The following is a 14,681-nucleotide window of genomic DNA, read 5'->3' on the forward strand; positions in this document are numbered from 1 at the left end:
TGTCTGGTGAATGAGAACAGCAGACACACAGTACATGTCAATACTTAAGAAAGCTACTTTCTGATGTCAGTACTTTCTAGTGTTCAATATTCAGACATTGGGGTATGTGGAAGAGGGACAAACAATATTTGTCTTTTATAAAATGGTTTTCACCCAATTACTGCTTACAATTTCCTCTATTTAGGTTTCCTGGAGACTGGTCCTTACTCTCCTGCACAAACCCTGCTTTCCTCTCCTTCCCTCAGTCCCCACCCATGAGGCAAGCCTGGCCCAGCTCCTGTCAAGAGCCTTCCTTGATCAGCCTATGAGAACCATCAAATGCCCCAATACCTCCATCCCATCAACAAACTTAAACATATTTAAGTTGATTTTGTTTATGTAAAATGTCATCAATGTGAATAACTATGAATTTCATGTTGTTGTTTAGAAGCTTATCCATCATCCGGGGTGGGCTATCAGAGAAGTAAATACTTTATCATTTATTTTTAATAAAACAAACAACAGAGGATGTTCATCTTACAGAATGAATTGAGAAGATGGGATAGGCAAGCTTACCAAATCTCTCTCTCTCTCTCTCTCTCTCTCTCTCTCTCTGTGTGTGTGTGTGTGTGTGTGTGTGCGCGCGTGTGCAGGTGTGTGTGTGTGTGTGTGTGCAGATTACAAACCTGTGTGTGCAGATGTATTAACAAGTGTGCCTGTATGCACGTGGAGGGCAGAGGTCAGTATCTGGTGTCTTTCTCAGTTGCTATTAGCCTCCTTATTTTGAGACAGGGTCTATCACAGAGACCTAGAGATTTTGAGCTGGCAGGCCACTGAGCCCTGGGGACCTGTCCGTCTCAGCCACTCCAGAGTTAGGACTAGAAGAGAACACTACATTTTTTAAAATGTGGGTACAGTGTGCCCCAACTTAGGTCCTCATCCTTGCATGACATACACCTTACCAATTGAGCCATTTCCCAGCTCCAGGTGGTCAGGTTCTACAGTGTCCACATCACATGCAATTACTGGTCATGGAGTTGGTCAAATAAGGAAATCAGATTCTGAAAACTAATCTTCCAAATGTCTGCTGACATGGCTCAGCAGGTAAAGCTGGTTTTTGCCAAACCTGAGGAGTTCAAACCCTAGGTCCCAACAAGGAGAAAGTGAGTCATGAAAATTGAGCTTTGACCACCACATGTGACAGGCATGCTGTGACATGTGACACATATACACACATACTCAAGCACACACACATGCGCACTAGATAAATCCATGTAATAAAAACTTTAAACGTAATAATCTTCCCACCTGGGTCTTTTAGCACAGTCTGTGATCTGAGCAAGTCCAGATGTTAAGGCAGGAGGATCACATGTTCAAGGCTAGCCTGGGCAATTAATGAGTCCTTCCTCAAAGGAGAGAGAAAGGGAGAGAGAGAGAGAGAGAGAGAGAGAGAGAGAGAGAGAGAGAGAGAGAGAGAGAGAGAGAGAGAGAGATCTGGGCCTGTAGCTCAGTGCCTTTGCCCAGCATGCTGTGGTCTTAGGTTCAACCCCTAGTACTTTATTCTGCCCAGTGTTAGTTTAAACTTTAAGGAGGTCAATGCTTTGCCATGGGGCAGCTGACAGGAGATCTAGATGGGGAAAGAACTTAAACTCTTCCCATATACGATACTAATCTTTAGGGTTGTGAGAAGTCTAGTTCCCTCCCTGAGAATCCACAGTAATTTTAGATCTGACCTCAGCCTGTTGTGCTAAAAGATAGATGAACACATCTCTCAAGGTGGCCCACCAAGTCAGAGTACTGCTTCAGTCCTGATCCAGCTCTGCCATGCTCTCCACACTCCCCAGTCTCTCTCTCTCTCTCTCTCTCTCTCTCTCTCTCTCTCTCTCTCTCTCTCCTCTCTCTCCCCTCTCTCTCCCCTCTCTCAACACTTCAACTGAACCAGACCCTCATCTCCCCAGGATGCCCAGCCTCTGCTCTGAATGTCTCCCTTGAGGACTGGGTTTTAGATAACAACAGGGACCCTCCTCTGTGCCACTAAAATCAGTAACAGTTCAGGGGTCAAGCTGGGAACATCCCTTATGTCAGGACTATACCATGACTAACCTTAATTTTCCATTAGCTTGTTAGAATTTCCCTATCTGAAGAAGTGCAGACTCCACTGTCCAATCAAGAGGCTAAATTCTGCTTCGTCATTAGTTACCAGGGAAGGTTGCTCCTCCAGGCGTCCACAGAAGCACAGCCTTCAGTTCTAGAGATGGTGGCAACTTTCCCTGAAACAAACACACTTCAGTCACTTTTAACACCGACACTACTGAGCTGAAGTGCAGTAAGCGCCAGGCTAAAGGTGCCTGGCTGACAGTCTCTTCCTTCACCTTTGATCTCACACAACTTCAAACACACAACAGCCTTGTTTAGGAAACACTCCCCCAGTGCTCAAACTGAGTAAAAGACTGACCATCCCAGAGCTGGCCCAGCTCTGTGGCCTGATTAAAGTGTTTCAGTTGCAACTGGATCCAGCATTTTAAAAAAGAAAATAAATTGATCCTTTAAAAAATAATATATAATTTATACCCAGAAGAAGTTATATGTGTATACAATGTATTTTGAGCCTATCCACCACCCACTACCTCCTTCCAGCTTCTTTTGGAACCTTCCAATAATGTCTCCCTCCCAAATTCATTTCCTCTTTAAACAACAACAACAACAACAACAACAACAACAAAAAACCAAAAAAACACACACACACAAACAAACAAACAAACAACCCAAAGCAAAACCCTACTCTCCTTTTGTTTGTTTGGTTTTTGTTGTTGTTTATTTGTTTGTTAATTAGAGACAGAATCTTACTATGTAGAGCAGGCTGACCTTTCTATCTCACAGAGATCCAGCTGCCTCTGCCTCCTGAGTGCTGGGATATGAGGCATGGGCCAGCAGCCCAGACTGAGTATCCATGTAATGAAGAGAACTGCAAGTTTCAGAAGGGGACCTGCAAACTGAATCTCTAACTAGCAACTGATGATGCTGGACTCCTTTGATGCTGATTGGCTCCCAGCACTGGCCTTACCCAATCCAGTGGCAAAGCAGTGAATGCCCTGTCTCTTATTATCTTAGCAATGAGTAAAGAGAATAAAGTTACAGTCTGAAGCTTGCCTTCCCCTCTGACTCCTGTGTCTCCTCTCCTGCAGCATGGTGTGGCTCCCCAGAGTTCCCTGTGTGGCAGCTGTGATCCTGTTGCTGACAGTGCTGAGCCCTCCAGTGGCTTTGGTCAGAGACTCCAGACGTAAGTGCACACCTCAGGTGCTGGGATGCTCGGGGTCGGGGAAGGAAGGAGCTAACATTCTCACTGTCCAGGCCAAGTCCCTCGGAACTATTGATATCTTCTGTGAGCATGCACAGTCCTCACATGAACTCTAAACTATGTCCCCAAACAGAAGCCTGGATGTTTGTGCTCTCAGATCTGTGTGAGAGGCCGCTGGGTATCAGCCATTGCTTTTCAAGTTTCTCCCAGTAACATCTACACCTGCGTCATATTCCTTTAGGGCCCTGAGAAGATCGATGAATCATGATGTTAAATTAACTTCTGGGACAGGCCCTGTCTTCACTGTGTTGAGATAAAGCCAGACAAAGTGGTTTCTCTTTAAAAATAGAACTTCCTATGTGTGTTTCTATTCTACTTTTTATGTATGTTTTCTGTTGTTTTGGGCCAAACAGTAAAATATTGATATCTAATCAGAAGATTTCTGTGGAGGTGTCATAGAGTCAAGGGGCAGTGAGGTCATCACAGGGAGATTCCTGTGCACCCTCTGCAGGCTGTGAGGCCACTGCCACACATTGCTACCTGTGAGGCGTAACCCAGGGCTTCCTTTTTCTCTCTCACTGACTCCAGTGCTTGTGTAGCCTGTTCCCATGCAGAACCTCTGCTGGGTGGTGGTTAGTGTTTCCCCTTGTCCTGGGCGCACACAGCAGCTAATGCTGAGGGTCTTAGATCTGGAAATGGGCATCTGTGGGTTATTCTAAAGAACTGGAAGTCCCTTCTGAGACCCCGGGGCAGGTTAGACTGGTTCAGTGTTCATGTTCTGAACATGTCTGCATATTGTTTTTCTTTAACATTCTCTGCCCTGAGCCCATGAAAAGGACCTGACTTCTCTTTGCATTGTATGATCCCTTCCTAGCTTCATGACCCACATATACATCACACACAGAAAAATCAAAGTCTGTGCTATGCACATGGGAGATAAAAGATGGGGTTATCAACACTGCTGAAACTGTGACCCTGGGCTGGAGAGATGGCTCAGTGGTTAAGGTCACTGGCTGTGCTTTCAGAGAGCCTGGGCTCAATTCCCAGCACTCACAGGGCAGCTCACCACTGTCTGAACTCCAGGAGTTCCAACATCTTCACACAGACACACATGCACACAAAATGCCAATGCACATAAAATGAAAATAAATAATTTAAAAAATAATCTGAGACCCCAGAATGCTGGGACTGTGGGCAAGCCCTCTGACCCCTTTTGGCTTTGGCTGCAATGTAAAATGTGGAAGAGATGATCTTTTTCATAGAGCTCTCTGAGGATTGGGAGAAATGGCCATGTAAAGCATTAGGGTCCTGCTGCCACACTGTGTGCTTCCTCTCTGTAAGCTGTTCTCAAAGGGCACATGGAAGCTTCCAGATTGCCTCTCATCTCATTGCCACCTCCCACAGACCAGAATCCTGCCCTTGCATCATTTGTCACAGGGACCATTCTTATGACTTCCAGAACTGTCCTTTTTTATTTTTTTTTCCATTTTGTCTTTTCTCCTCACTATTGTCTGTGTTGTCTCAAACACAGGGACAAGTGATTCCATCACTGAAATCTCTGTTAAATTCATGAGCCACAGTGATGACTGCTGCAAATACTTCTCAGGAAACACACCAAACTTCATCCTACTGAGCGTGAGGTTGATAATGGCTGGTGCTCGCCTTTATTTCAGTTGCTTTTCACAAATCTCTTGTACATTTCTGAGTTAGATTAAGTGTGAAGATGAAAAGACGTCCATCTAATGTGTCGTCCTCTATTGAGACTAGAGGAACTCACATGACTGACTGACCCACCAGATCCTGGAGACACGCCCTTACCTTACCTGGGGTCACATTTGGCATCTGATTTTAAAACGGTCTGGTTTTTGAATTCTCTGCATCTGTAATTCAGATAACAGATTGTAGCTCAGTATTGGGATCACGGTCTCAATTTCCAGAAACTTCTCCAGTTGTTTTCTCTCAGTGAAAAACAGACAGCTTCCATCAACTCCAAGGCTTTTGAGCTGGGGCTGCTTTTGATCCCCCAAGTCTCATCTCTCATTGTTGCCCCAATGTCCTGTGCTCTGTTATTCATGAACTCAGTGCTGGCATGAGGTGTTTGTTACCTCACCTAAGAGTTGCTCCTCTACTCCCTGTATCCCCTCTTCTGACATTTGCAGCCACCACCCTCTTCTGGCTCACATCTGTGACAGAACTTCACTTTCTGTCCCCAGGATGCTTCCCTTCCCCTCCTGTCACTCAAGACTTCCTGTTAATGGAACTCCATCCCCTCCCCGCTTCTTCCCCACCTTCACAGTTTAAAGCTCTGGCATGGAGGGAGGCCTCCGTTTCTCCTCTTAGGGTTTCCATGGGCAGCGCAGGCCTGCACAGGGCGGGCACTGAGGAAGATTTACTGTGTTCTGTGTGGTGTGTTAAGGAGCTTGAGCCTGAAGGGTGGGAGGGAGGTGTCTTCTGAGCTGGTGAGTCCTGGTCTCCAGCTTAGCTCCAGGTGGGGCAGGATCAGGAAGGGGTATACCCAATGGCTCCCTGTGTTGCTGGAATACATATATATGTTTGTGTGTGTGTGTGTATATATATATACATATACATATATATATATATATATATACACACACACATATGTGTATGTATGTATGTATGTATGTATGTATGTATGTATGTATGTAACAACAATTAAGGACAAAAGAGGCCATGAATTTGAAAGAGAACATGGAGTTGTACATAGGAAGGTTCAGGGGGAGGAAAAGGAACAGGGGAAATGGTTGAATTATATGACAATCTCAAAAATAAGAGTCTTACTGGGTTTGAACCACACTTATAGGCAGGCCCCTAGCCCAGCAGTAGATGTTCCAATAGAAAGAAAATCCAGTGGTTTTCTTGCAGAATTTAAAAAAAATTATTTATTTATTTGCCTTACAGAGTTTTTGCTTATATATTAGGGTTTCAGATTTTGTCTGTTTTATTATTCCTTTTTGTTTGTATGTGTGTGTCTGTGTTTCTTATAGTTTTTTAAATCACTTTTTGTTTATTTCGTCCTGTTTGTTTGTTTGATTTGAGGTGGTCCTAATTGAGTATTTTCTAATGTGTAAGAGAACCAAGTGTGGCTTTAGGTGGTTGGAGAGGAGGCTATGAAGAGAATCTATTGTATGAGAAATTTTTATTTAAAAACCAAAGCAGAAGAATCCACTGGGAGATAAAATGGCCACTCGACCTCTCTGTCGCTTGGGACCTTGAGGTCATGATGAAGGTTAAAGAAATGAGGGGGAGAGGACTGAGGGAGGAGGACTGTCCAGTCCCACTGGGAATAGGGGGCGGGTTCCCCGAGTTCCTCCATCACTTCACTGGGTAGCACAGCTGTAACTGTCCAGCCTGGGGTGGAGCTGGGGCGTGCGTCCTTCTGCCCTGTTAGTTGTGGAGACCTCAGAAGTGAGCAGGGTAGAACTTGGGTCTGGTCGGTCATTCGGGCAGCTGAGAGGGACTCGGGCATCTTGTCGGCAGAGAAGAAGATAATTCTTGTCTCCACAGCATGGTTTTTGGAATACTGTAAATCTGAGTGTCATTTCTACAACGGGACGCAGCGCGTGCGGCTTCTGGAAAGATACTTCTACAACCTGGAGGAGAACCTGCGCTTCGACAGCGACGTGGGCGAGTTCCGCGCGGTGACCGAGCTGGGGCGGCCAGACGCCGAGAACTGGAACAGCCAGCCGGAGTTCCTGGAGCAAAAGCGGGCCGAGGTGGACACGGTGTGCAGACACAACTATGAGATCTCGGATAAATTCCTTGTGCGGCGGAGAGGTGAGACAGGACAGGGTGGCTGGGGCGGAACCACGGTGAGGGTGGGGCTGTGGGGAGCAGCAGAAGGCGGTGCGCATGTGCGCAGGAGCCGCAGGGAATGCTGGGTTCCCTGCAGCTGGAGCCACAGGCGCTTTTAAGCAGCCTCTTGGCAGGGGAACGGAATTCATCCTTGGTACCATTAACTGCTGATCTCCTCACTGGCCCGAGCAAAAAGTCAGGACTGCCCAGGACAGCGACCCATGAGTGAAAACTGCATTAAACATACTTTCACCTTAAGCAGGAGGGCTAGGAGAGGGGTGGGCAGAGGAAAGTAAAGCTGGACCCCGGAGTGGGGTCGTCCCCAAAGGGAGAGTAGCACTGATGGAGACCTACCTACACGGTGTGCGGAAGGCCTCAGCCAAGTACAGTTTTGAATCTCAGGTTGTGAACGACCCACAACGTGAGGACTCCCCCACGTTCTGACTCAGGAGAGGCGACACCCCAAATCACACAAGAAACGGTCTTGCTGCAAAGTGCAAGAGGACTTTTATTTAAGAGCGCTCTTGGGCCCATGGTCATACACCACGCAGGGGTAGAGGACTGTGGCACCCCGAGTAGCTGGGTAAGGGGGTATTTAAAGGAAGAAACCACAACTCAAGGAAGTGGGGAGGGCTTTGTTGGAAAATACAAAAGATACCAGTTAAGAGTCCCAAGGAAGTGCAAAGTCACAAGAGTCACAAGGAATACCTGGTAATTGTTCAGGTTATCTCTCAAGACAGTTTCTAAGAGCCCCTAACAATAGCACATTTGCATAGCGGGTTCTGGCAATGGTCAGGGTGACTTTCTTTGAATGAACACTCTTTGAACTCAGGAAGTGGGTGGGTGGAGAAATGTCGCTATCTGTTTTATGATTAGCATTCCTTGGAGCATTAAGTCACAGAGGTCACATTCTCAAGCCTGGGCCTAAAGGCCCAGAATTTTGTTTTTGCGTTTTACTTTTTCATTCCCCACTTCTACTTGTTAGTAGTTCTAATCTTAGAACTAGACACTATCTTTTTCCTGACATACTTGATCCTTTAGGGCATGGTACTGTTGTCTTAAAGCTAAAAGCCGCACTGCACTAATTTTTGTTTTAATAAAGGTGAGTTGTCTATTTAATATACATGGACCTATAATTAAAAGCAGAAGTAAAATCAAAAGGGGTCTTATAAAGGTAGAAAGTAGGGTGGTCAAGAGTACAAGATAAGGGTCTTTCTACCCAAGTCTCAAGGTTTTCTGCGTGGAGACGTCTAATGTAGAACGAATCTCTAACTTGGAAGAGATGTGGTGCTTCTAGGTCTTCTGGAGCAGGCCTTCTGGAGCTGCTTCTTTGCTTGCTGTCTCACCCACTCAAGCGCCTTGAGCCTAGAGAACAAAGGCTGGGAAAGCAGCATGTCAGCACTATGTGCAGAGGCTATTTTTAACCAGTGGAGGGGGCCCCCTGTAGAGTAATTTATAGGGGGGTTAGTCTAAACTGTCCAGGGGTGTTTCTAACCCTGAAGAGCACAAAGGGTAGGTGAGCTATCTAATTATTAGCGCCAGTCTCCACTGTCAATTTGGTAAGGGTCTCTTAATGGTTCTATTCATTTTCTCTACCTGTCCTGAGCTTTGGGGCCTGCATGCACAATGTAACTTCTAATCAATCCCCAATATCTTGGCCAGTCCCTGATTTACCTGGGCAACAAAGACAGGTCCGTTATTGGACCCAATTACCTTGGGAAGATTTCTTTTAGAAATTTTACCTCGTCATAGCACAGGCCTTGCAGCTTTTGACTATTTTTTCTGCCAAGTCAGAGAGTCCTATAACATAGTAGTAGGAGGACCTAACCACACCTTTTAATTTCTTGGCCCCCAGGTGGGTCAAATAATGTCCATAACTTGATAGTGCTCAGGGGTGTATCTAAAGCTGGTCTCCCTGATGTCATAATAATCTTTAGGCTTCTTGACTGCCAGGATCATTGCTCCTTGGGCTGACTGTTTGGCGGTTAGATCTGCCATCTGATTTTCTTTAGCCACAGCATCTTAGGTCTTTCTCTGCAGATGGCAATGAAGCCATGACTTTCCCTTAACACAGATGACACAGTCAGTCATGTGACTGCCCTTTACCAAGATGGCTACAAAGCCTTGATTTTTCCCCCACAACAATGATGGCGAGCACTCTTGTCTTTGTGCTTTCCTTGTGTTTTTTTTACTGTCCTCCTAGGACATAAAAGGCTTGGTAGCAGGTGGCATAGTCATGTTTGGCTTGCACCTCAAGGTCACATCCTGTCTCTACTGTGTCTAGGTTTGCTCCGGTATATGGTGCTGTTGTTGGCAGATAGCTATGGGCAGGGGAAGTGGATATGCCCAGCAATTTATTCTTTTACACTGTAGTGCTCTGCAGCTGTCCTCCCGGGATGTAGACATGCTGCCACACAGGGGCTAGGACAGGCACACTGAAGCCAATGGCAGTTTCCACACTGTGCCTGCCACTCAGTGCTGCCAACACTGCATAAGGACAGGGAGGTCTCATGAGGGTGTCAGGGGCTGGGTGGTGCCTAGATCCACATGTGTGCAGTCACTGAAGCTGGGACAGAGGTGTTGCTGTAGATGAAGCCAGAGCTCAGTTCCCCAAAACCTGGATTTAGGGAAGTTCAGACTGAAGCCTGTATGTCTGCAGTTTTTAAAAAATCTGGCATTTTGAATGGAGGCAATGTCCAAGACCAACCTAATTTAGATAAATGTTGCTGCCACATCCTTTGGGTGTCTGGCTATTGAGGATTTAGACATTGTATGTATTATTTGAGCCTTTCTGGGACCCGGGGGTGGGCTGCCTTCTGCCTGCTAGCCTGGGTAGTACTGTGGTTCATGGTGGGGTAGGCTCAAGTCAACGGTGTTTGAACTCTTTCCTGATGAGAAGAAAAGACCAGGCCTTTGTTTGGGTCCTTGAGTGGCCAAGGCTCTTGGCAGAGTGCCTGAGAAGTGTGTCGGGCCCTGGAGGAGGTAGAGGCTGGGACCGAAGTGGATTTCCTAAGTCTGAAAGTCAGGGTTGAGATGTTGTAGGTCCACAGCCGAATTGCAGTTAATCTTGGGCTTGCTTAGCTTACACTTCTTTATGCTTCTCATAAGTAAAGGAAGTCAGGACAGAAACTCCAGCAGGGCAGGAACTTGGAAACAGGAGCTGATGCAGAGGCCATGGAGAGTGGGTTGCTCCTCAGAGCCTGCTCAGCCTGCTCTCTTATAGAGCCCAGGACAACCATCAAGGGACAGCACCTCCCACAGTGGGTGAGTCCCTCCCCCCCCCATCAATCACTAATTAAGAATATGCCCTAAAGGCTTACCTACAGCCCAATCTTGTGGGGCATTTTCTAAATTGAGGTTCCCTCCTCTCAAGTGACTTTAGCTGTGTCAGATCAACATAAAACTACCCAGGACAGTTTGTGATGTTGAAACCCCCAACCCTGATTGCATGACTCAAGGTGTGGGACCACAACCCCATCTGCACAGCTCAAGATGGTACGACAGCTTCTTCACTCAGCTTCAGAAGATTGTAAAGAGATCAACCGGAAATAACCAAAGAAAATGAAGGCTTCTATAAACTAATTTTAATGGGATTCCCCATCCCTTATTTACAATAATGGGTCATGTGAATGGCTGTTATGACTTGTTGCCTAGAAAAAAAGCACACACAAAATGAAAATGGCCTGGCTTCTTCAGCTGGGAGAGGATCCTCGCTCAGCACTGCCATCTGCTGTTTGTCCACTGCTCTGCATGGTCAGGGTGCAGACTGCAGCTCAGCCCACAATCCCTGCAGCTCACAGTCTGGCCCCTGCTGATGTGACTGTGAATCCCTGTTTAGCCGACATGAAGAAGTAATGATGTCAGATATGGCAAAGTTGATTTAGAGTTTTGCCAAAACAGATGAGAAAGGAGTAACACTCAGTAAGTCTTCCTGCCTCACCCAAAGAACTTTCACCATCTACAGACAAGAAGAAACAGAACCCATGTGCTATACACACAGGGTATGTGGGTGTCGCTTAGCTGTTGGTTAAAGTATCACAGCTGAGAGGAGAGCCTGTTTCTCTCCGCCTGGAGCTTCACCTCCAGCTGGTGATTCCTCCTGAGAGTGGAGCTGACAGTAAATTGTGAAAACAGAACCTGAGTCCTGGGCGACTGTAGAACCTTAGCCTGCCTGGATCCAGTCTGGATGGATAGATGGAGGTAGGCAGGCAGGCAGGCAGGCAGGCATGCAGGCAGCCTACAAGGAGGACAGCTCCACCCTCATGGCTCCTTCTCACCTATCTTTCTCTAGTTGAGCCTACGGTGACTGTGTACCCCACAAAGACACAGCCCCTGGAACACCACAACCTCCTGGTCTGCTCTGTGAGTGACTTCTACCCTGGCAACATTGAAGTCAGATGGTTCCGGAATGGCAAGGAGGAGAAAACAGGAATTGTGTCCACGGGCCTGGTCCGAAATGGAGACTGGACCTTCCAGACACTGGTGATGCTGGAGACGGTTCCTCAGAGTGGAGAGGTTTACACCTGCCAGGTGGAGCATCCCAGCCTGACCGACCCTGTCACGGTCGAGTGGAGTGAGTGGTAACTTCCAGACTCTGTGAATGCCCGCCCGGGTGGGTGTGGTTTATCCCTGCCTGTCAGCTTTCTCCACCCACACACTCTTTCCACTGGCTTTGTGCTGTCCTGCCTTTCACCATGGCTTACAGGGTAGGTGCGTGAAGCTTCTACAAGCACAGTTGCCCCCTGGGAAGCAGTTATGCCCCCATAGACTCATCTGAGCCTGCCAGTGACATAACAGGTCCTGGAATCTTCTTGCAGCCTCTGCCGCTAGCTGGGTTGTGTTCCTCCTGCTGCTGCTGCTGATGGACAAGGAGCAGTGCAGGGTCATGGCTGACCTCAGGGACATATAGTCATAGCTCTGCCTTTGCTACCCCTCAGAGCTCAGCAGCTTCCTGTCAGCTCGGCTCAGGGTGGTCATGTTTAAGGCTCTTCATGGTGTGAGCCTTTTCCTGTTTTGTTGGTTTCTCAACATGACCAGGAATGTTGACTGCCAGATCTTCTAGAACACGCTTCTTCCTTGGGCTCAAAGCTCCAAGTCTCAGGGGGTCCGGAGTGGAAATGGGATTTGGGCTAAAACCCTCCAAACCTTTGGCTTCCTTTCTCAGAAGCACAATCCACATCTGCACAGAACAAGATGTTGAGTGGAGTTGGGGGCTTCGTGCTGGGCCTGCTCTTCCTGGGAGCGGGGCTGTTCATCTACTTCAGGAACCAGAAAGGTAAGGAGCCTGGTGGGAGCCCCAACTCCATAGCATTTCAGGGAAAAGCCATGGCTTTGTTCTCAGGATGCCATTGGCCCTGTGACCTCAGGTTTCATTGGATTCTGAATGCAATAGTCTGTGTTTACTTGATTTGACCCTGAGAAGGGATAACACATGGGAGAGTTAAGTTGATTCTGGCTTGAGACCTGAGGACAGAGGAAGACTGGGGGGAGCCATGGTCACTGCCGGTGACTGAAGCTCCCTAAGCCCCTCCCTCTGTCCATGCTCCTCTTGGTTCTGTGTGCTCTGGGCAGTATTACCAGAGGAATCTCAGGTGGCAGCTCAGAGTCTGGGGACATGTGTCTGGGGACAGATCTGCCTTCATGCATGTAAGCATCTATTTTATTCTCTCTTTTCTAGGACAGTCTGGACTTCAGCCAACAGGTAACACCCATTGTCTTCTCTCAGAGACAGATCTGCTTTCCCTACAGTATGGGGGCTGGGGTGATGGACTCAGGGCACAAAATGGGGAAGACTGAGATCCCAGGGTTGGCCAGGCAGTTAGCACTGAGCCTTGCTCCCTGCACTTACTGAAGCCTGTGCTCTGAAGCAGCAATGATTCGGGGCATGAGAAGTTCCTCTCTGCTCACTGCCATGCTGTAAGGAGAGGCCTGAAGCAGTCAGAGAAGCCACTGCAGAGTGAGGTCTGGAAACAGCCCTGTCCCCTGTGCTCTACAGGACTCCTGAGCTGAGATGAAGTAACAAGGCTGAAGGAAGGAATTCCCCCCGTGTCTCCATGCCATGAAAACATGTCCTGCTTGGCCCACATCCCTCCAGAGACACTGCTCTTCCAGGACCTGGCTCCTCCTGATTCTCCACCCTGGAGATCTGTGCTCCTGATGGCTGTTTATCCCTGACCCAGGCCTTGCAGCTCCCAGGACAGAGGCCCCACTCTTCACATCTCCTGTCCCCTTTTGTCCCTTGCCTTTTGTCTGGCACTTCTGAGCCAGTCTGCTGTCATATGCTTTTTTACATTTTTCTCAAATAAACAAATAATGAAAGTCATCTGCTTCATAGAGTTTCAAGCAGAAGAAACAGTAAAAAGAAAGACAGGACCCACTATAAGACACTGTTCATGCATAATTGTAGATGCCAGCAGCTACATGAACTGGGCTCCTGAAAGGAAAGCTGGGGCTGTATGGGTGGGGGGGGGGTGGCGAGAGAAGAATGAGACCAAGACAAAGTTTCTGATGAAGGTCCAATGTTTACATTTTGAATCTGAACCTAAAGCGGCGGGGGACCCATCCCCTACTATGCCAGGTTCTCCTGGCTTGTCAGAATCTCCTCAGGAAAACAAACTCAGCCTCTCAGCAGATGTGGCAGGACAATAGATGTTCCCTACGTCAGAAGACTCCACCCTATGTGGGCTAGCAGGCTGTGGCATGAACAAGGTCTAAATCAGCCTGCTCAAGGCTGGGAGAAGGCACACATAATAAGCATGGGAGTTATTGTATAAGAAATAAATTCAGTTTTAATTCATTAATTGTCAATTAGAGTATTTTTACAAGTTGGATTAAATTTGAGAATACCACCTATAATCATTACAGACAGAGTCATTGAAGCACACAAGAATCCCTTCTCCCTTCACTTACACCATCTGTGAGAATCTGTTAGATGAGAAAGATGTTGCTGTGGGCCTTGTCGATATCTATATGAGAACACAGTCAGGGCCATGCTCCAAATCCCACAGGCTCTGTCCTTTGCTCTGTGGAGCAGCAGGATGGGAAGAGAAAGGTACCTGCTCAAGAATCTGGACAATTCTGCCATGGAGTTCCACGTGATGAGCCAGTCTGCAGACACCTGAGGCTTTGCTCTGGCCTGCACACACAAGGACATACATTAAACAAAGAAAAACAAAAGAAAAAAAAAGGCATGAACTGTAACAATTCAGGAACAATGAAACAAACTAGCTAAGCAAAATGATGAGTCAAAGGTGGATATGCTAGTAGGCAATTTCCTGAGGGGAATACATGTCCTATAGAAATTATATGGGACGTAACCCTTGAGTAGCAGGGAGATGGCTCAGGCCATGGAAGCTGATGCAGGTAGTTTTCCTACTCCACTTTAAGCTCTTTAAGGGTGGAACACACTACTAGTCCTCACCCAGATTACCTTGGGTCCATGGATAAAAATCAACACACACACACACACACACACACACACACACACACACACACACACGACTTTATCTTAAAATGTCTTTGCTAACTCACTGACTGGGCATTCCTAAACCTCCCCTGCCACTCCAGGCCAGTTGCCAGTCCAACCAAAACC

General features: G+C 47.3%; 1 protein-coding gene across 1 annotated transcript; it reads left to right on the plus strand.

The window, feature by feature from the left end:
- The first annotated feature begins 3,078 nt into the window (after positions 1–3,078).
- On the plus strand, positions 3,079–13,886 carry H2-Eb1 (histocompatibility 2, class II antigen E beta). Its single transcript, NM_010382.2, has 6 exons — positions 3,079–3,259; positions 6,803–7,072; positions 11,382–11,663; positions 12,255–12,365; positions 12,768–12,791; positions 13,086–13,886. Exons 1-6 carry the CDS (start codon positions 3,166–3,168, stop codon positions 13,097–13,099), a joined length of 795 nt encoding a protein of 264 aa, NP_034512.2. The 5' UTR covers positions 3,079–3,165; the 3' UTR covers positions 13,100–13,886.
- Positions 13,887–14,681: the final 795 nt, after the last annotated feature.

The sequence above is a fragment of the Mus musculus genome, chromosome 17 (genome assembly GCF_000001635.26).
Source record: "Mus musculus strain C57BL/6J chromosome 17, GRCm38.p6 C57BL/6J".
In the NCBI taxonomy this organism is placed as follows: Eukaryota; Metazoa; Chordata; class Mammalia; order Rodentia; family Muridae; genus Mus; species Mus musculus.

Bases quoted from the DNA above. Each gene is read 5' to 3' on its own strand.
- H2-Eb1 (NM_010382.2), top strand. From the start codon at position 3,166: ATGGTGTGGCTCCCCAGAGTTCCCTGTGTGGCAGCTGTGATCCTGTTG. The intron at 3,260-6,802 runs GTAAGTGCACAC...TTGTCTCCACAG, and splicing joins TTTGGTCAGAGACTCCAGAC to CATGGTTTTTGGAATACTGT. The intron at 11,664-12,254 runs GTGAGTGGTAAC...TTCCTTTCTCAG, and splicing joins CCCTGTCACGGTCGAGTGGA to AAGCACAATCCACATCTGCA.